Source organism: Oncorhynchus kisutch, linkage group LG10 (genome assembly GCF_002021735.2).
Source record: "Oncorhynchus kisutch isolate 150728-3 linkage group LG10, Okis_V2, whole genome shotgun sequence".
Classification (NCBI taxonomy): domain Eukaryota; kingdom Metazoa; phylum Chordata; class Actinopteri; order Salmoniformes; family Salmonidae; genus Oncorhynchus; species Oncorhynchus kisutch.
Genome location: NC_034183.2, coordinates 47,818,100 through 47,841,289, shown reverse-complemented (window position 1 = coordinate 47,841,289; position 23,190 = coordinate 47,818,100). Strand labels below are relative to the sequence as shown.

The following is a 23,190-nucleotide window of genomic DNA, read 5'->3' as shown; positions in this document are numbered from 1 at the left end:
ATAGTCAGTTTGCTGTGGCTTCGTGAGCAGAAGGGAGGAAACGCCAACCTTTGTCCTGCAAAAATAAAAGGATCAGAGAAAACACACACTCTACTGCAACCGAGAGTGTAATGGAATTCAACTTGCCGTGGCTGACCGGTGGAAAATGCCATAACTTTCAGCAAACATTTTTTTCCTCAAACGTGGTTTTTATGTGGGAGGAGAGTGACTGTCCCACTGAGGACCCATGAAAATACACGGGTGATCATCCCGTTAGCTAACTAATTTAGCATGCCAGTGTCGTTGCCTTATTAACTAGCATTGCCCACTTGCTACATTTTTGTTTGGAATTGATCAACCATTTGCGATGATGATGTGATTCTATTTTAGCACACATCAACTTAGCTATGTTTTGCGCTTCTGCATTGTGGTCCCACTTATATTAACTTAGCTAGCGTTATTTACTTGCGCCAGCATAGTTATCTAAATAAACCCACATGTTGCCTGTTATTTGCATAGCTAGTGTTATCAAATTATAGTCGATCAGTTATTTTCTTTACCGATGCCATACGAGTTTGTTTTCTGCACAAGAAGTGTCTAGCTAACTGGCTACTTAGCCAGCTAATTTGGTCATTAGCTACACCAGCTAGCGCGAGCTGGTATGTGAACGACGCACACTGGTCCTCGAGCAGCTTTTTCCCTGTCTGGGTAAACAATACTATTTTTTTTTATAAGCCCCTTCTGAACCACCGCGAGTGTGATTTGATGTATGCATCTAGCTAGCAAGGTGTTGCCACATTTTGTTTTGTATTTATTTTTTGAATGCATATTTTATTTACCGGACATAACGATTTTCTTGTATTAGCGCAAGGCGCTGTCTGCCAGCTCCCTACTTAGGTGCATGTGTCCGTAGCTTTTTTCGCCCCTGTATATTTCTTTGGGCTACACAGCTAGCTTGACAGTTGCTTAGCTAGCAGCATTTATTCGCTATAGCAGCTTGCCCCGGTTATTGACATCGGCGAGTAGCACAAATCGTTTATGAATGTGGAACTGCTTTGGAATTCTTTTTTTCAGGTTAACTAACGTTAGCTGGCTGTAATTAATTACTATCAGCCAGTGGCGTATGTATGATTTGTGCTGGGGGTTTCATTGTTAGCTAGCTATCTGGCTAACTGAATTCGATTGTGAGGAAAGGACCTACGTTTTTTTAAAGTAGCTATGGATGATCAAACGCGAATGCTGGCGGGTCTCACCGGACTCGGCGGGTTATCACAAGGCGACGTTGGCGACCCAGACTCGGTTAGGAAACAGCTCGGTCAACCTCAACAAGACATTGGGGATATTCTACAACAGATCATGGCCATCACAGACGAAAGCCTGGACGAGGCGCAGGCCAGGTAAGAAACGAGCTGCGAGGGAAATTTGGAGCGAAGATGAGACGATATGTTTTTGGTAATGTTTTCGTCTTGTGTTCTGTTCGCTCGCTTGTTGCCTGGTACAGTACAATGATGGATATTTTTTGATGTGATGCACGCTGCTTTATTCAGTCACTTGTGGTTTGTCAACAGATTTCATTTAACGGACTAATAATTTAATGGAGGGCTACACGAATAAAGGAAGCAGGCTCCTCACACATACACACAGAATATTTATATAGCCTAGCCCATTGGTGCCAAACATACGGCCCAGGTGCCATATCCGGCCCACGAGGGGTCCAATCATGCAGGCGTTGAGTAAAATCGTTTTTATTTGTGTGTGGAAGAAAACAGTCAAAATACTTTAAATAACTAAAAAGAAATCTTAACTGTATAAATGACGATGGAGCTACACTCATACAGTTTGACTGTGTCGAGCTCTCAAAAAAAATCACAAATTAAAGCTAAACAGTCAGGGAGCATCAAATTCCGATTTTTGAAGGCAAGGAAATAACATTTTCAGTGCAGCTCTCCGTACCTCGTTGAAGACAGAATGCGGCCCTGGGACAAAATTAGTTTGACACCCCTGGTTTAGCCCATTCATAGATGCTAACCACCTTTAACGCCTAGTGACAATGGTGTCTTCTGGCTAGTGGAGTTGTGTTAAGAGCCCCACGCATAAGCTAAACGGTAACATGCATCGCTTGTGGTACAGTTTTGGAAACATAATGATTGTAGCATCTTTCATAGGCAGCAAGAAATCATTTTCAAAATACAAAAGGTTAAATTACCGCTCACTTTCTTTTTACTGTGCTTTAGGGTTCCCACGTGACCATATTAACAAGTTAAAGCGCTTGTTTTACGGAAGACAGTTGACTACCTGTGCTAATTGGCAGCGTATCCAAACACCTGTGTGTAAACAGAAGACTGACGCCACACAAACGTGTTGTCACTGAAAAATACTTTCGGCTGCAACTGTTACAACCGGTTAAAGCAGTATACAGCAAGTGTAAAGTGTAAAACATGTTTTGATGTGATACTGCTTTATGTTTCTAGAAACGTACCGCAATTGAGAATCTATTCACGTTTAGATGGAGTTTTTGGCTGGCAGAGCCAAGGTCTTTGGACTAAAGAGTTAACGTTAGGCTCCTATTTTACAGCTCAAGATTAGAACATCTCTCATTGCGTTGTGGTTTTCACACATCGTGGCATCTTTGCCTGATGTCATGCTTTGATGTACAGTTGAAGTCGGTACTTTACATATGCCTTAGCCAAATACATTTAAACCCAGTTTTTCACTATTCCTGACATTTAATCTTAGTAAATATTCCCTGTTTTTGGTCAATTAGGAGATCACCACTTTAATTTAAGAATGTGAAATGTCAGAATAATAGAAGAGAATGATTTATTTAATGCTTTTATTTCTACACATTCCCAGTGGGTCAGAAGTTTACATTCACTCAATTAGTATTTGGTAGCATTGCCTTTAAATTGTTTAACTTGGGTCAAACGTTTCGGTTAGCCTTCCACAAGCTTCCCACAATAAGTTGGGGGAATTTTGGCCCATTTCTCCTGACAGAGATGGTGTAACTGAGTCAGGTTTTAGGCCTACTTGCTCACACAGGCTTTTTCAGTTCTGCCCACACATTTTCTATAAGATTGAAGTCATGGCTTTGATGGCTACTCCAATAATTTGACTTTGTTGTCCTTAAGTCATTTTGCCACAACTTTGGAAGTATGCTTGAGGTCATTGTCCATTTGGAAGACCCATTTGCGACCAAGCTTTAACTTCCTGACTGTTGTCTTGAGATGTTGCTTCAATATAATATAGTCCCTCCTGCAGCAAAGCACCCCCACAACATGATGCTGCCACCCCTGTGCTTCACAATTGGGATGGTGTTCTTTGGCTTGCAAGCCTCCCCCTTTTTCCTCCAAACATAACATTGGTCATTATGGCCAAATCGTTCCATTTTTGTTTCATCAGACCAGAGGACATTTCTCCAAAAAGTACGATCTTTGTCCCCATGTGCAGTTGCAAACCATAGTCTGGCTTTTTTACAGTGTTTTTGGAGCAGTGGCTTCTTCCTTGCTGAGCGGCCTTTCAGGTTATGATGATATAGGACTCGTTTTACTGTGGATATAGATACTTTTGTACCTGTTTCCTCCAGCATTTTCACAAGGTCCTTTGCTGCTCTTCTGGGATTGATTTGCACTTCTCGCACCAAGTACGTTCATCTCTAGGAGACCGGACACTTCTCCTTTCTGAGCGGTATGACGGCTGTGTGGTGGTTTATAATGGCGTACTATTGTTATGACAGATGAACGTGGTACCTTCAGGCATTTGGAAATTGCTCCCAAGGATGAATCAGACTTGTGGGGTCTACAATTTTTTTTTGTTTTTATCTCTGAGTTCTTGGCTGATTTCTTTTGTTTTGTCCTATGATGTCATGCAAAGAGGCACTGAGTTTGAAGGTAGGCCTTGAAAATACATCCACAGGTACACCTCCAATAGGCTAATTGGCATCATTTGAGTCAATCAGAAGTTTCTAAAGCCATGACATTTTCTGAAATTTTCTAAGTTGTTTAACCCTTTCACACGTACCATCACACGGGTGTGATCGTTCTACAGTGGTCCCTGAAGCGTACGATCACACCTGTGTGATTAGAACACTCATTTAGAATGCTCGTTTAGAACGGCCAGTTTCGAATGACGCAACAATCAGCGTTTGAGCTGGCCACACTTTTTTCAGAAACTATTTACACAAACACAGTCCTTACAAAGTTATGTCCAGAATGTGAGCAGTTTATTTTGGGATGCAATGTTCAGATATTCACAGAAGTACAGTATATATAGCATAACACAATCATCCTATCTGGAAAAATGTAGGCTACAGTTGTCCTAGCGCTAACTGAGGAAAGATTGACCCCACACAAGCTGTCATATTTTCTAGCTCTAGGCTGACATAAACTACATTATGAATTTGCTAATAGCAATTACTGTATATAATTAATCACATCACGGGTGAGCTCACCATTGATCGAAATAACTATGTAAAACACTTTATAGAAATCAAAAGTAATCCGACGATTAGTTTCAGCGCGCAGCCATGCATTTTTTCCCTCACAGAAACCGAAGATAATAAGAGAAGACGAGATGTGTTTGGTCTGTTTATAGTATGCATGTTGAAGGGGTGTGTCATCTACCGTCGTTCACATCCCACCATTAATTTCCGGAAGTCCTCAAAAAATTTGTGAACTCTTACCTCATTTTGCTATAGCATCTTTGGTCCGACAGACGATCAAGTGAAACCCAGAATGCATTGTATGTCAACAAACATGGCTCCACACACATAGCTGGAATTAGCTTAGCTCATAATCAGTACAACCTTCCAAAACATTATTTTACACAAATACTATGTGCCCTTTACAATCTATGCAAAAATCGGAATGCATGATTTATCACCGGTAATTGAAAAATGTGAATAAAATAGTAAATATAGGAACACTACACAAAACATTTGATAGTGATTTATTGATACAAAGGATGCGTGCAGGCAGTCAATCACGTAACCTCTCACTCCCGCTCTGAGCCATTCAGTGTTATGTACGTAGCTAATGAGCTAAGCTGTAGCATTAGCAATGTCTTTCAAAAGGAGACAACTCAGAAATGCAGAAATTGAGATTTTTAAAAAATTCTGACAATGAGTCTGAATGTCAGGAATCAGGTTCTGACAGTGACAGAGGACCCCTTGTCGACTGACAAAGTCCCAGTTCCCTTCGAAGATGCTGGTGGTGACGGAGGCAGACCGATAGTACAGGAGTTCTGTGGTAGCTGGAAGGCTGCCAGCCATTTCACCCCTCCTGGCCCTGCTGTTTGTGTTGATGAGTCCCAGTCTGGAGTGGGGGGGGCAGCCACAATTAGTGAAATGTATACATTTCTGGTGACCGTAAAGAGGAACTCCATAAGAGAATACTGGGGCAGAGATCCTATGTTTGCAACTCCCTTCTTTGCCACCCTCTTTTCCCAAGACTGCTTTCTAGTTCTGCTGCTATGACTGCATTTCATCAACAACGCTACTGCCATCCTAAATGACCCATTATACAAAATAAAAAATGTTAACAGCTGGCAGTAAAGTTCCATGACAAACGAGATGTCCATGTCCTGTCCTCTGTCCATACAGCAACCATGTCAGCCACAGGGAAGTTGGACCACCTGACGGGAGAGAGAAACAAACCAGACAGAGAAACATCAAACCAGACTGCGTGCTTGACTATAACCTCAAAATGGGGGTAGTGGATAAGGCTGACATGATAAACAGCTTTGTGGAATGCACTCAGAAAACGACCAAGTGGTATAAGATATTTCAAAATTTTTCCAGGGTAGCGTCAAAATACAACATCTTCTTCTGGTGCATTTAGCATTGTTTTACAGAGCTAATAGAAGAATGTAACTAGCTACATAAGCACAATTTAATATAACACCATAAAAGGTGAGTAACGTTACCTAGCGTGTCCGCGGTTATAAGGAATATACACAAATCTATTACGCTCCATACACACAGTGAGCTACAGTAGACACAGTATAACACGACACACAGAAACTATAACGTAATAAGGCACTTACTTTGATAGAAATGCAGTTTGGATTTGAAGATGGGTGTCTGTAGTGACGCCTCTAGCACGGCTGTGCCACTTGGGAGTCATAAAGCCAGGGTAGCTTCAAAATACAACACATGCTAATACTTCCCTGACGCAATTAGCATTGTTTTCCAGAGCTAATAGAAGAATGTAGCTAGCTACCTAATCATTGAGTATAACACCATAAATGTTATGAAATGAGTAACGTTACATTGCGTGTCCACGGTTATAAGGAATATACCCAAAATATTATGCTACAGTAGAAATGACATGCAGAAACTATTATAACGTAATAAGGCACTTTGATAGAAACGCACACATTTCCAAAGTTATTATTGGTAACGAAAACAACTGATTGCGATGCAGGCGACAGGTGGAAAACATGAACACGTGTGTGCAGGATGGCAGATGAGCAAATGTCTGCAGACTTGAACTGCACAAACAATTGAGAAGTGTTTGGGGAATTTTGTCCGGGTCAGAAATGTCAAAAAAATTAATTGGTCCGCAAAAGTAAAAATGACTACTTGTAATGTGAATGAATGAGGCTGAACACACCTCATTTCAAACTGTTATTAGAAATAAAAAACTTATTAGAAAATAATTTAAAATTGACAAATAAAAACAGGCTGCGTGCTTTGGTTTAAGGGCAGCACCGATTAAATGTACTGTTACCGAACAATCACATTCTGGAATGGAGAGAACGTTCTAACATCACGTGCATAAAAAAACTCACGCTGGGGTGACCGTTAGAGATATTTGGAACTCACGCATGAAAGGGTTAAAGGCACAGTCAACTTAGTGTTTGTAAACTTCTGACCCACTGGAATTGTGATACAGTGAAATAATCCCTCTAAACAATTGTTGTAAAAATGACTTGTGTCATGCACAAAGTGGATGTTATGACCGACTTGCCAAAACTGTAGTTTGTTAACAAGAAATGTGTGGAGTGTTTGAAAAACGAGTTTTAATGACTCCAACCCCAGTGTACTTCTGACTTCAACTATGCAAATAGCACGTCTGATTTAGCTCCTAGGCCAGGGCAAACTGTGTTACCCAGGTTATGTAAAATGTAATATTCAGATCTATGACACCTTGTCGGTTCACCTCGATCTCTTGAAGAGTGGGCATGACTACATGAAAGCTGAAGTTTTCCCCAATGTGTTAAATTTAAACACGTTTTTGGCTGTTGTCAAATGACCATGCCATGTGACAGTAGTGCGTGTAGTATAAATACATTTTCAGTTCACACTTTTAAAGACACATTTCAACTTGTTTAACTCTGCTAAGGGTTAGTATTTAATCTTGACAGATTGTACTATCTACGATTGTTCAACCTACATCCTAATGAAGGTGTGTCAGACCACCATTTTTTAAATAAAAAGTGGATGAAGGTTGTGAAGTGACTTTTCCTCTTTCAATTACATTAGCATTCATTTTTTTTTGTTTTTTTTTTGTTACATCACTGAACACATGCAAGCGCAATCAAACCATTTGTTCCCATCACAGGCCTGCCAAATTGTTAGCCCTGCTAGATAAATGGTGTGTTAGTGCTATCCGGGATCCCATAAGTCTTACCGAACCTTAACTCTTACCTTAGCCATTGTAAATTTTAACATCCATGTGGTAAGGACGTCCCAAAGAACCCAGATAGCAAGGACCATTTAGGAATGCGTCCCAAATGGCACCGTATTCCCTATATAGTGCACAATATTTTTTGCATATTGCACTATATAGGGTGCACGTTTGGACACACAAATACACTTGATTAATCTCCAACATTGTCATTAGCATAGATAATCAGGTTGCCTTTAATTGAGCCGTCGCTGTCGGTGATCTTTTGAAATTCAAATGGTCGTTAGTTAAAATGTTGGAGGGACTTCACTTGTGTGGGCTTGTAAAAGTTATTTCTATTGCCAGATCTGATATGACACGTCAACATGGCTATGGAAATATAATAGCATGGTGTATTTATAGGACATGTTAATCAGTCACTTGTTTTGACAGAGCAATCATTAATATTTTAGGTCTTTCACTTCACTTGTTAATGCATGCATAATATATGTTTGCATATCATGACTCTTGGCGTGTGTGCGTGACAATAAGCAAATTGGCCGTATTCATATGCCATGTGACTTTGAGGAGCTGTAGGTTAGCTGAATTCGGGGGGGGGGGGGTTCAGAATTGTGAACAAAAGACCCGGCTGTCCCAATACGAGACCAGTGTGTGTGATGTCATTTGCTAGTGATTTTCCACCACACATTTGACCACCTGGTTCTCCTAATTAATTCACTCCCTCCCGTCCTCGTGGTGTGCATCCTTTTCATTTTGCAAGGGGTGCAATCAATTCTCCTAAAATGTGTACGGGAGTGCAGCTGTCCGAAAATCTAGTTTCTATTAATGAGATGGGGGTGCTGGATGCTACACCCACAGCGTATGATGATTCTGATGAACTCAAGGACCCCCCCCAATGTCTACAGTGTGTGCATGATGTGGTTGTGAGTTTTTGGATGTCTGTGCTATAGATGTATACTCTGTCTGAGAGATGTTAGTTCATTTTTTAAATGTATTATTATTTTTACTTGCCTAGCATTGTTCGGCACATGATTAGGTAGGCCTAGCTTCTTTTTTTTTTTGAGTCTGGGATTGGATTAGTCCATCGAGTAAAGGTCGACCGACCGATTAATCGGAATGGCCTATTAATTAGGGCCGATTTCAAGTTCTCATAACAATCGGAAATCTGTATTTTTGGGGGACGATTTTTTTAATTTAAAATGTAAAATTTTAATTTTATTTAACTAGGCAAGTCAGTTAAGAACACGTTCTTATTTTCAGTGACGGCCTAGGAACGGTGGGTTAACCGCCTTGTTCAGGGGCAGAACGACAGATTTTCACCTTGTCAGCTCCAATCTTGACCTGCCTCTCTCTCGTTTCACTCCACAAGGAGACTGCCTGTTACTCGAATGCAGTAAGCCAAGGTAAGTTGCTAGCTAGCATTAAACTTCTCTTATAAAAAACAGTCAATCATAATCACTAGTTAACTACACATGGTTGATGATATTACTAGATATTATCTAGTGTGTCCTGCGTTGCATATAATCTGACTGAGCATACAAGTATCTGACTGAGTGGTGGTAGGCAGAAGCAGGCGCGTAAACATTCATTCAAACAGCACTTTCGTGCATTTTGCCAGCAGCTCTTTGTTGTGCGTCAAGCATTGCGCTGTTTATGACTTCAAGCCTCTCAACTCCTGAGATGAGGCTCGTGTAACCAAAGTGAAATGGCTAGCTAGTTAGCGCGCGCTAATCGTCGTTGTGTTGCTGGGTCGAGCCCAGGGAGGAGCGAGGAGAGGGACGGAAGCTATACTGTTACACTGGCAATACTAAAGTGCCTATAAGAACATTCAATAGTCAAAGGTAAATACAAATGGTATAGAGGGAAATAGTCCTATAATTCCTATAATAACTACAACCTAAAACTTCTTACCCGGGAATATTGAAGACTCATGTTAAAAGGAACCACCAGCTTTCATATGTTCTTATGTTCTGAGCAAGGAACTGAAATGTTAGCTTTCTTACATGGCACATATTGCACTTTTACTTTCTTCTCCAACACTTTGTTTTTGCATTATTTAAACCAAATTGAACATGTTTCATTATTTATTTGAGGCTAAATTGATTTTATTGATGTATTATATTAAGTTAAAATAAGTGTTAATTCAGTATTGTTGTAATTGTCATTATTACAAATAAATACATTTTTAAAAAATCGTCCGATTAATCGGTATCGGCTATTTTGTCCTCCAATAATCGGCATCGGCGTTGAAAAATCATCATCGGTCGACCTCTAATCAAGAGGATACTTATAATTCCCACCCCCTACCAGACTACAGCATGCCAATCCATATCAGGGCATCTATGGTACTAATTAAAGAGTTGCACCACACCACCACTACTCTGACTTGGATAGCATTTTTGGAACAATTAAACATAGGCAACATTTTTCTGAGAAGGGATTCAATGAGTCCGTCAAGAAGGCTCTTAATGTTTGCCCTAGGATAGACCGAGCATGCGGCTCTGGCACTCCTAATCGCGTTCTACCACCACTCCTACTCCTGTTGTTTGCATGTCTCCGGCCTTCTCATCTGAGGATGGAGTCAGAAACTCTTAGGCAGCAGCTAAAGCCTATTCTGAGGTGTAAGGTTGTCACTATACCAGTATCAGACTGAACTCTTGGGTCCTTTAAGAAAAATCTACTGCATGTAAAATATTGTGTGCTATAGCTTGGGAAATAAACATGATTATGGGTGACAACGTAAGGCTTTGTTTTCAGCATTAGGACTGTTTTCTTTAGAAAATGTAGTCCGCTTCATGTTTTTTTTTTTTTTTGCCATGATACCGCTGAGTATCGCGACAACCCTAATTAGTTGTATATGCAGGTCTGAAGACCTGAGATGCTCTAGATCAGTGAAATTACTCACTAGTAGTTTCTCTCAGCAGAGGTAGGCTAGATTTATTTATTTTTTATTTGAAAGTTTAACAAAATACAAATACAGTATACATTTGAAAACGTGCCAGGGATGAAAGTTAATTACGTATTTCAATACAGCCGCAAGATGGAGAAAGTCAATGAACTGTTTTCGACTTGGACATGATGGATTAGCCCTAGTCCATGATTTTAGATGGTCTGATAAAGGCCTATTCAATCCTATGATTTACATTTTAGCCTTTGATTTTAGACTAATTGCTCTCCTATCACTCAAACTTTAGGGCCAAAGAGGTGACCTCCACTTTTTTTTTTGCCGTTTCTCTGCACACGCAGACACACGCCATCAAATGTAGCCTGCCTAGGCCATGCATGCCACCTGTGGGGCCCCTTGCATGCATGCATACATACATAGCTCTTATACTGACCTGGGGAGGGGGACTGTCTGGGCTGGGTGGCAGGAGAGAACAGATGAGATGGCTGGACAGCACAGTGCCCTGCTGGTGCACTATGTACCGGGTCTGACCCAGTGTGGTAGGATGGCTGTTTTTCTATCTGGGGTGGCATCGGAGATAACAAATGAGGAGGAGATGACGAAAACAACAGTGCCATACTAGTGCACTACCACTCAACCTGTCCTGTCCTGCCCGCCCCTCACCCTCTCCCCCTATTACCCCATATCCAGATGCTGGCCAGAGGAGTCGCCGGCGCACTGGGGCGGATCGGATGACCCCGCAGAGGGAGGGGGAGCTGGGGGGGGCACGGCAGGGGGTGGCCTGCCACTCAACTTCCAGCACAGGTCAGTAGTGTACAGGACCCACAGGACTGACCGCATGCCCCATGAGAGCACGAGCACCACACCAGCTCCTGCTCATACCCCCCCTGACCCCCATCTCCCTCCATGGCCCCACTCCCACTCAAATCCTCTCACTTGCAAAATAAAAAATGTTGCTCAGTGAGACAAACCTGTGTAATTAAAGGTTAAATAAAAATATAGAATTAAGACTGACACACAGGTGGACACAATTATGCACTCGCTCGAACAAGTAATGTAACGAGCGATTCCCTCGTTATCGGCAGACACATCGATATACACTTCTTCTCGGCGTATAAATACTCACGCATTTCCCCATATGATATTAACCGAGGTTAGGCCTCCTACATGGACACAACTGGTGTTGAGGTTAGGTGTTGCCTACTCATTCATATGTTGTACCATGGTTGTTTCCTTCTCTCTCTCTCTGATGCCTGTGTTGGGAATGTTTCAAAACAGCTCATCAGTTGAACACCTTTTTACCTTTGTCATGCTCCCCTTTTGGGTAGTATTATTTTGACCTGTATTTTTTGGGTAAATTTATTTTATCCATCAAATCCATGACTGTATGTTTTAGCTGTTGCATATTTCAGCACGTGATTCCCCAATGTAATTTCATGAGTTTGAGTATGAGATGTTTTGTGGTTTTATAAATAGGCATAGATGAAAAAAAAAAAAAAATCATAAAGGTTCCCTTCAGTTGAGGATCACAGCTCTAGGGAGTTATCATGACACTCTGGAAGGGCTCAATATTAAGCTCTTCACTGACGCTGCACAGATCAGAGCAATGAGGAATATGTGAGTCATGTTTCTGTGTGTGTGTTGTGTCAGGGATTTTCAAACTTTAATGTCAAGGCCTCCTAAATATTATGAGCCCCTGGGCAAGGACCCCCTACTAAAATTGAATTTTCACGAGCTGCCATTTAAATTCCAGAGCCGCATGCAGCTTCGCAATCTTTGCGATGACTACCAGTGGTAATCCTGCAATCCTACACATTTTGCAATGAGGTTGAGAGAGAATTTAGCCGTTTTAAAGCAAATTTCCTGCTATTCTAAACATTTTGCCATGGCTAATGCCGTGTTCATATGCTATCCGAGCAGTATTGGGTACCTAACTAAGTTTTGTTTGGGTGCCCGCTGCCGGAAATAATAATAATTTGGATGGGTACACTTGGAGGTTGGGGCCCCAGGGCACATGCCCTGCGTGCTCGTTAGTAATAAGGCCCTGGTCTACCAGTGATGGCGCCTGGCCCATTTTTAGTTTCTGTTTGCATAATATAATTTTCTAATTGAGAGTTTATAATATAATTAAAAGTCAAGTGTCACTGAGTGTGTATTCAGCAGAGTATGCTTTCACCCCAAAATTACTGTGTAACATGGCTTTGTCGGTAACTTGATAACAGTGCTATGGGGGACCAAGATATTAAGCTCAATGTGAAACTGAGTGTGTGATAATAGAACTACTTTTTTATTTTTTTAAATGAGCTTTTATAAGTCCATTAATACAGAACCTTGCACTACTAGATCAAAGCTGGATGGACGAACCTCATCGACTCTAATTTAGCTCGCTTTTCCGTGGCGCGGCATATGCTATGAAATGACTAGGACAAGCAGGCATATATTCTAATCTTACCTCCAACTCCCTCTCTTCCTCGCTCTCTTTCTTCTCCCTCTCTCACTCTCTCTCCTTTCTTGCCAGGAAACACGCCCTGAACTGTCACAGAATGAAGCCTGCCCTCTTCAGTGTTCTGTGTGAGATCAAAGAGAAGACCGGTGAGTCTCCACTTTTTGTTCTCAACTATCATCTACTATCTGAGATTCCTCAGTTCTACTAAAATGTGCACTCAATAGGAATTGTTTTATAACGCAAACCCACATTTCTGTGAAAAGAATACAATTTTATTGTCAGTTACCTTCTCTCCATACATTTCAAAGCATTGGATTGGTGTAAGCATGAGCTGGGGAGTTTCCACAATCTCTCTTATGCCAGTGCTTTCCTTTTTAAATCGATGAAGGGAAGTGCAGAACTTGAACGAGCACTCGTTCACTGGGTCCTATAGGCCCTGGTCAAAAGAAGTGCTCTATATAGGGAAGAAGGTGCCATTTGGGTTGTGGACCAGAACTCTGCACCAATATTTTCAGGTTGTTTCAGGCATATAGGCCTTATGGGTGCTTCTATTGGTTTGTTAATGGAAACCTTGGCACCTGGTTCATTACCTATTGATACCTCCGAACACTATTGACTGGATATTGATCTCATTGGTTGATTTGGTAACTAAGATTTGAAAGGAAAGTAGGTGGTTGTTTTTGTTATGCTGAGCTGATCTTAACCTGCTGGAAGCAAACGAGCTAATATCAAATCAAATATCATCAATTTGAACTGTGTCTGAGCAATTTCAAAGGGCAGGGATCGAATCTGCGACAGCACGCTATATATACAACAGTATGTGGAAATCCCTTTGAATTAGTGGATTCGGCTATTTCAGCCACACCTGTTGTTTACAGGTGTATACAGTTGAGCACATAGCCATGCAATCTCCATAGACAAACATTGGCAGTAGAATGGCCTTCCTGAAGATCTTATAGTGGCTTTCAATATGGCACTGTCATAGGATGCCACCTTTCCAACAAGTTAGTTAGTCAAATTTCTGTCCCGGTCAACTGTAAGTGCTGTTATTGTGAAGTGGAAATGTCTTGGATCAACAACTGCTCAGTTGCTTAGGGGTAGGCCTCACAAATCTCAGAGTGGGACCACTGAAGCGCTTAGCGTGTAAAAAATAATTTGTCCTTGGTTGCAACACTCGAGATCCAAACTGCCTCTGGAAGCAACGTCAGTACAAGAACAGTTCATTGGGAGGTTCATGAAATGGGTTTTCAAGTCCGAGCAGCCGCACACAAGCCTAAGATCACCATGCGCAATGCCAAGAGTCGGGCTGAGTGGTGTAACCACCATTGGACTCTGGAGCAGTGGAAACGCGTTTGATGAATTTCGCTTCACAATCTGGCAGTCCGACAGACAAATCTGGTTTTGGCAGATGCCAGAAGAACGCTAACTACCCAATGCATAGTGCCAACGAAAAAGTTTGGTGGTGAAATAATGGTCAAGGGCTTTTTTTCTATTTTTTTCGTGTTAGGCCCTTTAGTTCCAGTAAAGGAGAATCTTAACACCACAGCATACAATTACATTCTAGACGATACTGTGCTTCCAACTTTATGGCAACAGTTCAGGGAAGGCCCTTTCCTGTTTTAGTATAACAATGCCCCCTTTCACAAAGCGGGTCCATACAGAAATGGTTTGTTGATCGGCGTGGAAGAACTTGACTGGCTTGCACAGAGCCCTGACCTCAACCCGATCGAACACCTTTGAGATGAATTGGAATTCTGATTGCGAGCCAGGACCATTCGCCCAACATCAGTACATGACCTCCCTATTGCTCTTGTGGCTGAATGGAAGAAAGTCCCCGCAGCAATGTTTGAATGCCTTCCCGGAAGAGTGGATGCTGTTAAAGCAGCAAAGGAGGGGACCAACTCCATATTAATGCCCATGATTTTGGAATGAGATGTTTGATGAGCAGGTGTCCACATACTTTTGGTCACGTAGTGCAGCTTTTCGAGACCAGCCATGGCTCTCATTAAAAAGTTATTAGTTCCTATCTTATTAGCTATTCTAGTCAGCTAGCGCTCTCTGGCATGGTTGGAGGAGGCCGGCTCAGGAGTGGAGGGATGGATGGATGGCAGATTGATGGTTATGGTGGCTAGCGTGGGAGGAGAGAGGCTGGACTTTAGAGCTACCTGCCCTCCTTCTTTCTCCACTCTTACCTCTCCTTTTCATGGATTCTCTCTTTTCCCTGCCTTAATTACTTCCCCATCCTCCTCTTCTCTTGCCCTCTCTCCTCCCCTTTATATCGCTCTCCTTTTGTAATACAGTTAGAAAGTACTGCTGCCTGTTATGGCGACCTGTCAGCAGTGCATTATTGCTCTCTCCTCATAGGAACAGAGTAGGCTGGAAGGGGTAGGATAGCCTGTTGCCCAGGCAACCCGCGGCCTTGTTTACCCTGATGCCTTTGATTTTTCCCATAAGCTTTCTGGTGGACAGAGGCCTGAAAATGTGTGGCTGGATGGAATGGAGGCATAGAGCACCAATGGTTATAGGTTAAATCAGTTTGGTTTGGATGTCACCTTTAGCTTTGCCATGGTTATTACTTGAAATACACTAAACAAAATATATAAACGCAACATGCAACTATTTCAAAGATTTTATTGAGTTACTGTTCATATAAGGAAAACAGTCGATATTAAATGAATGCATTTGACCCTAATCTATGGATTTCTTATGACTGGGAATACAGATAAGCATCTGTTGGTCACCGATACCTTTTTTTAAAGTAGGGGTGGGGATAATAAGACCAGTCAGTATCTGGTGTGACCACCATTTGCCTCTCCTTCTAATAGAGTTGATCATGCTGTTGATTGTGGCCTTTGGAATGTTGTCCCACTCTTCAATGGCTGTGTGAAGTTGCTGTATATTGGCGGGAACTGGAACGCACTGTCGCACACATCGATCCAGAGCATCCCACACATGCTCAATAGGTGACATGCCTGGTGAGTATGCAGGCAATGGAAGAACTGGGACATTTTTAGCTTCCAGGAATTGTGTACAGATCCTTGCGACATGGGGCAGTGCATTATCATGCTGAAACACGAGGTGATGGCAGCGGAGGAATGGCACATAATTGACCTTAGGATCTCGTCACAGTATCTTTGTGCATTCAAATTGCCATCAATAAAATATTTGTTCATTGTCCATAGCCTGCCCATACCATAGCCCCACCGCCACCATGGGGCTCTCTGTTCACAACGTTGACATCAGCAAACCGCTCGCCCACACAACGCCTTACACGCTGTCTGCCTTCTGCCTGGTACAGTTGCAACCGGGCTTCATCCCTGAAGAGCACACTTCTCCAGTGTGCCAGTGACCATCGAAGGTGAGCATTTGCCCACTGAAGTTGGTTACAACGCAGAACTGCAGTCAGGTCAAGACCCTGGCGGTTTGAACTTCTCTGAGACGATTTCTGACAGTTTGTTGTGCAAACCCGCAGTTTCATCAGCTGTCTGGATGGCTCATCTTAGACGATCCTGCAGGTGAAGAAGCCGTATGTGGAGGTCCTTGACTGGTGTGCTTACACGTGGTCTGCGCTTGTGAGGCCGGTTGGACGTACTGCCAAATTCTCAAAAATGACGTTTGAGGCGGCTTATGGTAGAAAAATGAACATTAAATTCTCTGGTGGACATTCCTGCAGTCAGCATGCCAATTGCACGCGCCCTCATATGTGGGTTGCGTGACGACTAGAGGTTGACCGATTTATGATTTTTCAACGTCGATACCGATTTCAATAGGCCAGTTTTGAATGTGTGTGTGTAATAATGACAATTACAACAATACTGAATGAACACTTTTAACTTTAATATAATACATAAATAAAAATCTATTTAGTCTCAAATAAATAATTAAACATGTTCAATTTGGTTTAAATAATGCAAAAACAGTGTTGAAGAAAGTGAAAGTGCAATATGTGCAGTAAAAAAGCTAACGTTTCAGTTCCTTGCTCAGAACATGAGAACATATGAAAGCTTGTGGTTCAATATTCCCAGTTCTTCAATATTCCCAGTTAAGTTTTAGGTTGTAGTTTTATAAAATGATTCATAGGACTATTTCGCCCTATACCATTTGTATTTCATATACCTTTGACTATTGGATGGTCTTATAGGCACTATAGTATTGCCCGTCTAATCTCGGGAGTTGATAGGCTTGAAGTCATAAACATCGCCGTATTCAAGCATTGCGAAGAGCTGCTAGAAAGTGCTGTTTGAATTAGTGCTTACGAGCCTGCTGCTGCCAACCATCGCTCAGACTATACTATCAAATCAGACTTAATTATAATATAATCAACACATAGAAATACGAGCCTTGGGTCATTAATATGGTCAAACTATCATTTCGAAAACAACTTTTATTCTTTCAGTGAAATACGAAACCGTTCTGTATTTTATCAAATGGGTGTCATCCATAAGTCTAAATATTGCTGTTACATTGCACAACCTTCAATATTATGTACAATCTGGCAAATTATTAACGTTTTTTGCTAGAAAGAAATGGTTACACAGTTCACAATGAGCTAGGCGACCCTACTGTTGCATATACCCTGACTCTGCTTGCATAGAACGCAAGAGAAGTGACACAATTTCCCTAGTAAATATTGCCTGCAAACATACATTTCTTTTAACTAAATATGCAGGTTTAACTTCTTCGGGCTAGGTGGCAGTATTTGGAAGTTTGGATGAATGAGGTGCCCAAAGTAAACTGCCTGTTACGCAGGCCCAGACGCTAGGATATGCATATAATATATATATTATATATAATATTATATAGAAAACACTCTAAAGTTTCCAAAACTGTTAAAATAATGTCTGCGTATAACTGAACTGATATATTGCAGGCGAAAACCCGAAGACAATCATCCAGTTTTTTCCCCCCCCCCAGCCCACCTCTAATTACAATGGATGGGAATATAGAAGGAAGTCCTCCCAGATTGCAGTTTGCCCTTCCACTAGATGTCAACAGTCTTTAGAAAGAGTTTCAGGCTTTTTTTTTTTTTTAAATGAGCTAGAATTTGTAGTTTTTCTAAGTGGCTCCCATTTTTGAAGCGCGTTCCGGTGAGTTATTTATCTCCGGTATTGGTCTCCGGTGTTCTGTCTTAAATTGTATCGTAATATTGACTTAATATGGTACATGAGGGTTGAGTAGGAACGTTGTTTGACTTGTTTAGAAGTTTATTGGTAACTTACGGGATTCATTTGTATGCATTTTGAACGAGGGGAAACCGTTGGATTACTGAGTCAAGCGCATCATTGAAATATATATGAAGAAGGGCTTTATCGAACAAAATGACCATTTGTTATATAGCTGGGACCCGTGATTGCAACCAGATGAAGATATTCAAAGGGCATTTATTTTATTGCTATTTCTGACTTTCGTGACGCATCTGCTTTGTTGGAAAATGTATGTAATGCTTTTGTGTGCAGTGCGCTCTCCTCAGATAATCGCATGGTGTGCTTTCGCCGTAAAGCCTTTTTGAAATCTGACAACGCGGCTGGATTAACAAGAAGTTATAAGCTTTTAAATTATGTATGACACTTATATTTTCATGAATGTTTAATATTACGATTTCTGTCATTTGTATTTGGCGCTCTGCAATTTCACCAGATGTTGGCCAGGTGGGACAGTAGAGTCCCAATGATCCGTAGTGATTATGTTTGTTATTTATAAGGTAAGTTTAATGCTAGCTAGCAACTTACCTTGACTCCTTGCGGCACTCGCGTAACAGGTGGTCAGCCTGCCACGAAGTCTCCTCATGGAGTGCAATGTCATCGTCCATAATCGGCGTCCAAAAATGCAGATTACCGATTGTTACGAACTTGAAATCGGCCCTAATTAATTAGCCGTGCCGATTAATTGGTCGACCTCTAGGGACAACAACTGCACATTTTAGACTGGCCTTTTGTCCCCAGTACACGTTTGCTCCTGTGTTTCAGGCTTTTTTTCATATATATATATATATATTTTTTTTAAACATTTAAACAAGTACAAGTCTCTTGTCAACAGACAACACTTCTCGTAGAAAAAGTTGTTATTAATGACATCGTCTTCCAGCGTGGGTTTTAAATGGTTTTAAAAAATATATATATATATGTGATTTGATGCTGTTTAATGGGCTTCTTGATATGCCACACCAGTCAGGTGGATGGATTATCTTGACAAAGGAGAAATGCTCACTAACAGGGATGTAAAGAAATTTGTGCATAAAATTGGAGAGAAATTAGCTTTTTGTGCAAATGGAAAATGTCCGGGATGTTTTAGTTTAGCTCTTGAAACATGGGACCAACACTTAACATGTTGCGTTTTTATATCTTTGTTCAGTGTACTTGCATCCATGCAAAACAGCTTGTTAAAGAGTTACAATACCTGTGGTTGTATGTAGGCCTATGCTATTGTCAAGAATCTCAGCCACTGCTCCAGTCTGCTGGCTATTTTGTATTTAGTGGCCCTCTTCCTACCAGCTCTGTATGGGCCTACCTGATCTGCCATTTCCCTGTTCCCTTCATCTCCACAAGACACCCTGCAGGCTCCATTATGTATATCTGGAATAGTAGAAGAAGGCATCCCTTCCTCCTGCTCTCTGTATCCCTTGCTCTCTCTCAATTCAAACATATGTTTACATTGCAAAAGCAAGGGAAATTAACAATCAGAAATTAACAGTGAACATGATACTCACAAAAGTTAAAGGATAGACAATGCAGATGTGCAAATAGTTGAAGTAGGAAGAGAATCAATAAATATAGGTTGTATTTACAATGGTGTTTGTGCTGCACTGGTTGCCCTTTTCTTGTGGAAACAGGTCACACCTTGCTGCTGTGGTTGTACACTGGTATTTCACCTAATAGCTATGGGAGTTTATCATGATATGAATTTGTTTTCCAATTTTTGGTGTGTAATCTGAGGGAAATATGTGTCTCTGGTCATACATTTTAGGAAGTGCAGCTCGGCTTCTACCATATTTTGTGGGCAGAGGGCACATAGCCTGTCTTCCCTCGAGAGGTCTACTTATAGCGGCCTCTCTTGATAGCAAGTGCATGCTCACTGAGCCTGTACATAGTCAAAGCTTTCCTTAATTTTGGGTCAGTCACATTGTCAGGTATTCTGCTATGAAAGTAGAAAATACGTAAATTTATAGACATCAGTTTGGGCCTAATCAAAGCTGTTCCAGACTGGACAAAATCTGAACCACACATGGTCTCTGACTGGTTTGGACTGGACCAAAAACCAATGTCCGTGGATGTGTAAATCAACGCCAGTTCGGACTGCACCAATAAAAATGCCCAAAGGCTGTGCTTACTGAGGTGTAGCCTACACGTTGCCTGAAGGGCATTCATGAAAATCAACATCTTATATGGTAAGCCTACCATTTGTAAAACACAAAAAAAAGAACATCTGGACAAGACCAAAAAAAGGTCAAAAGTCGTTGGCTCGTATTTACTGGGGTGTAAGCGTACCGTGTCGGCCAGCAGTGGAATTTTATGAATGCCCATCCATGTGGTAGGCCCACCATTTGTAAAACAGTCAGTTGCATTGGCTTTATTAGTCCTGATTCCTGTGACAAATTGATTTGTCTATTTAAGTTCTGAATATCAGCTACACAAATTTATCATGAGCCTATTTGCAACACAGCGGGAAATGCAGATTTTTATTTTTTGCTATGATCAGCTTGTCAAAAATGGACACATACAAACTTGAAACTACTAATCATGACAATGGGGTGAAACTCCTGGAAAACACTTCAATGAAGTGAAACTCCTGGAAAACACTGTTGTTTGTTAACATGATGATGGTGCATTTTTGTTGTTGATTGGGCGCCGTTTGGCTATTTGATCGGAGAAACCTGCATGATGTAAAAAGTGTCCGTCATACATTTTATCTCCAGCCTCTAGGCTACAGAAAAGGCCACATACTCTTTCTACCTTATTCTATATCTGCAATATGATTTATGCTAGATCATTATTTTTGTACTTACCCCATTTTCTCCCCAATTTTGTCATATTTAATTGGTAATTAGTCTTGAAACGCCGTACAGCTGTTGACCGAAGTCAAAGTGCACGCGCCAGGCCGCCGTCGCTAGAGCGCAATGGGACAAGGACTTCCCAGCCAGCCAAATCCTCCCCTAACCCGGATGACGCTGGGCCAATTGTGCACCGCCTAATGGTTCTCCCGGTCACTGCCGGCTGCGACACGGCCCGGGATTGAACCCGGATCTGTATTGACGCCTCAAGCACTGCGATGCAGTTCCTTAGACCGCTGCACTACCCGGTAGGCCCATATCATTTTTTTTTTCTTTTTTTCTGGAATGTTGTTGGAGCGCCGCAGTGATGTCTCTCCAACAGCACCCTGGAGAGGTGCGCTGGGAATAGACAAGTAAAATATTTTGCGCCCCTGTGTATCATCAACGCTCACCTTAACCAGCAGCATAAGGGCTTCTGAGCGAGATTGTCAATGTTTTGGGGCAGAATTATGTGAGGTTTTATGTGTTGTTGGAGGTGTGTCATGGTCAGATTAACTCAGAAAATGTCTCCCTCGTCAATCTGCCACCATTGGCGGGCACTTAATGAGCGGGCTGGCCGTGCTTGTAGACAAGCACCACGTGACTGGGTACTACCGTAAGTTTAAAAATAAAAAATGTATGAAATTAACACACTCTTTATCACTTAACGTATAGCACAAGTTGACTGCAATTATTTACTTAAGAGTAGCTACAAAAAAAAGTCTAGTAAATAGTTTTGACGTTATTAAAAAATACCATCAGGCTGTAGATGAAGGAGAGGAAACTGGTTAAAACTTAAGGATCGGCATTCTATCAACGAAACAGTTGTTAATCATGCAGCTCGTTATGTCAAGATCGCAGATTTTAGAGAAACAAATGTCGGTACCGATGTCTTATATCGGCTGAAAGCTTAAGTTCTTGTTAATATAACTGCACTGTCCAATTTACAGTAGATATTACCGCTAAAAAATGCCATGCTATTGTTTGAGAGCTCCTAACAACAAAACACTTTTTTCCCACTGCTATAGGTTTGATAAATTCACCTCTGAATGTGAAATGTGTACTTACATTCTGAAATCTTGCTCTAATTTCTCATCCAAAGGGTCCCATAACATGAACATAGTGTCGTTTTGTTAGATAAAATCCTTTTTCATACCCTAAAAAGGTCCATATAGCATGCGCAATTGATTTTGTATTTCCACTCGTTCAATTAGCAAAAAAAGGAATCTGTGAAAATCTCACCCTAAACGTTGTTTCAACAAGTCAAATCACGTTCGTATCTATTCCTCAGAGATCCAAGAAGATAACAAGACTTCACTATTTCATTAGAGGTGTAGTATATCCTATAGGACGACATATTTGGTCAGAGAGTGGCGCCTTCATGGCACGCCGATGACGCACGCGTCAGCCATCACTTGAACGACTATCTTTGTCAAATGAGCAATCGGGGTCAAACAAAGCTAGCTAGATAGCCAATGAGCTGGGATTTACAGGAAACCATGTATATGTCGTAAAATGTAACTACTAATCTTGTACGACAGCATGCCTTTTCATTTTGGACAAAAATGATCAGGATATTCAGAGTTCTGAAAACTGGTTTTGCAATGGCTACTAATACTTGGAAAGCTAAATCAAAGTCAGATTTGACGATATTCTTGCAGAAAATGGAATATGAATGTGTCTCCTTCACGATTAGCCCAAATGTACCTGGTGACTTCACAATAAAAGTCTTGTAGTTCACTCATACTTCCAAGTATATCCATCTGAAACTTTGCACGTACACTACTGCCATCTTGTGGACACGATTGGAATTACAACCAGAGTGATGGCTAGAATGATGACCTTTCTCTTGCATTTCAACGATGGTGGTAGAAAAATACCCTTTTTTATCTTTATTTTCTACTACCAGCTCTTGTGTGTTATTCTCCTACATTCAATTCACATTTGCACCAACTTCAAAGGGCTCCAAGATAGCATAGCAGTCAGACGTCTTTTGTCCTCGTCTTGTCCTGTCCTATATATATATATATATAACTATAACTTTTTTCACATACATTTTTTAAATTTTCCATCAACTCCTCTTCAAAACACTCTCCTGCAACCCGCCTCACCAATTTATATTTATAAAAAAGTATTATTTACCTCAAATCTGTAATCCTCCAAGAAGCTAGCCAGAAACAAGCCAGAAGCTAATCGGAAGCTAGTTAGC

General features: G+C 41.3%; 1 protein-coding gene across 5 annotated transcripts in view; it reads left to right on the top strand.

Annotated features, from left to right (window-relative positions):
- LOC109898266 (pre-B-cell leukemia transcription factor 1) overlaps nucleotides 1–23,190 on the top strand; it is a 60,248-nt gene continuing 37,058 nt past the window's right edge. The window contains exons 1-3 of one of the 5 annotated variants that reach the window (XM_031833830.1): nucleotides 1–1,376; nucleotides 11,200–11,313; nucleotides 13,028–13,101. In XM_031833830.1, coding sequence (XP_031689690.1) covers nucleotides 1,198–1,376; nucleotides 11,200–11,313; nucleotides 13,028–13,101 — 367 coding nt within the window. In that variant the 5' untranslated portion in view covers nucleotides 1–1,197. The remainder of the gene's footprint in view (nucleotides 1,377–11,199; nucleotides 11,314–13,027; nucleotides 13,102–23,190) is intronic. The other 4 variants (XM_031833828.1, XM_020493164.2, XM_031833829.1 and 1 more) reach the window with 4 other exon arrangements.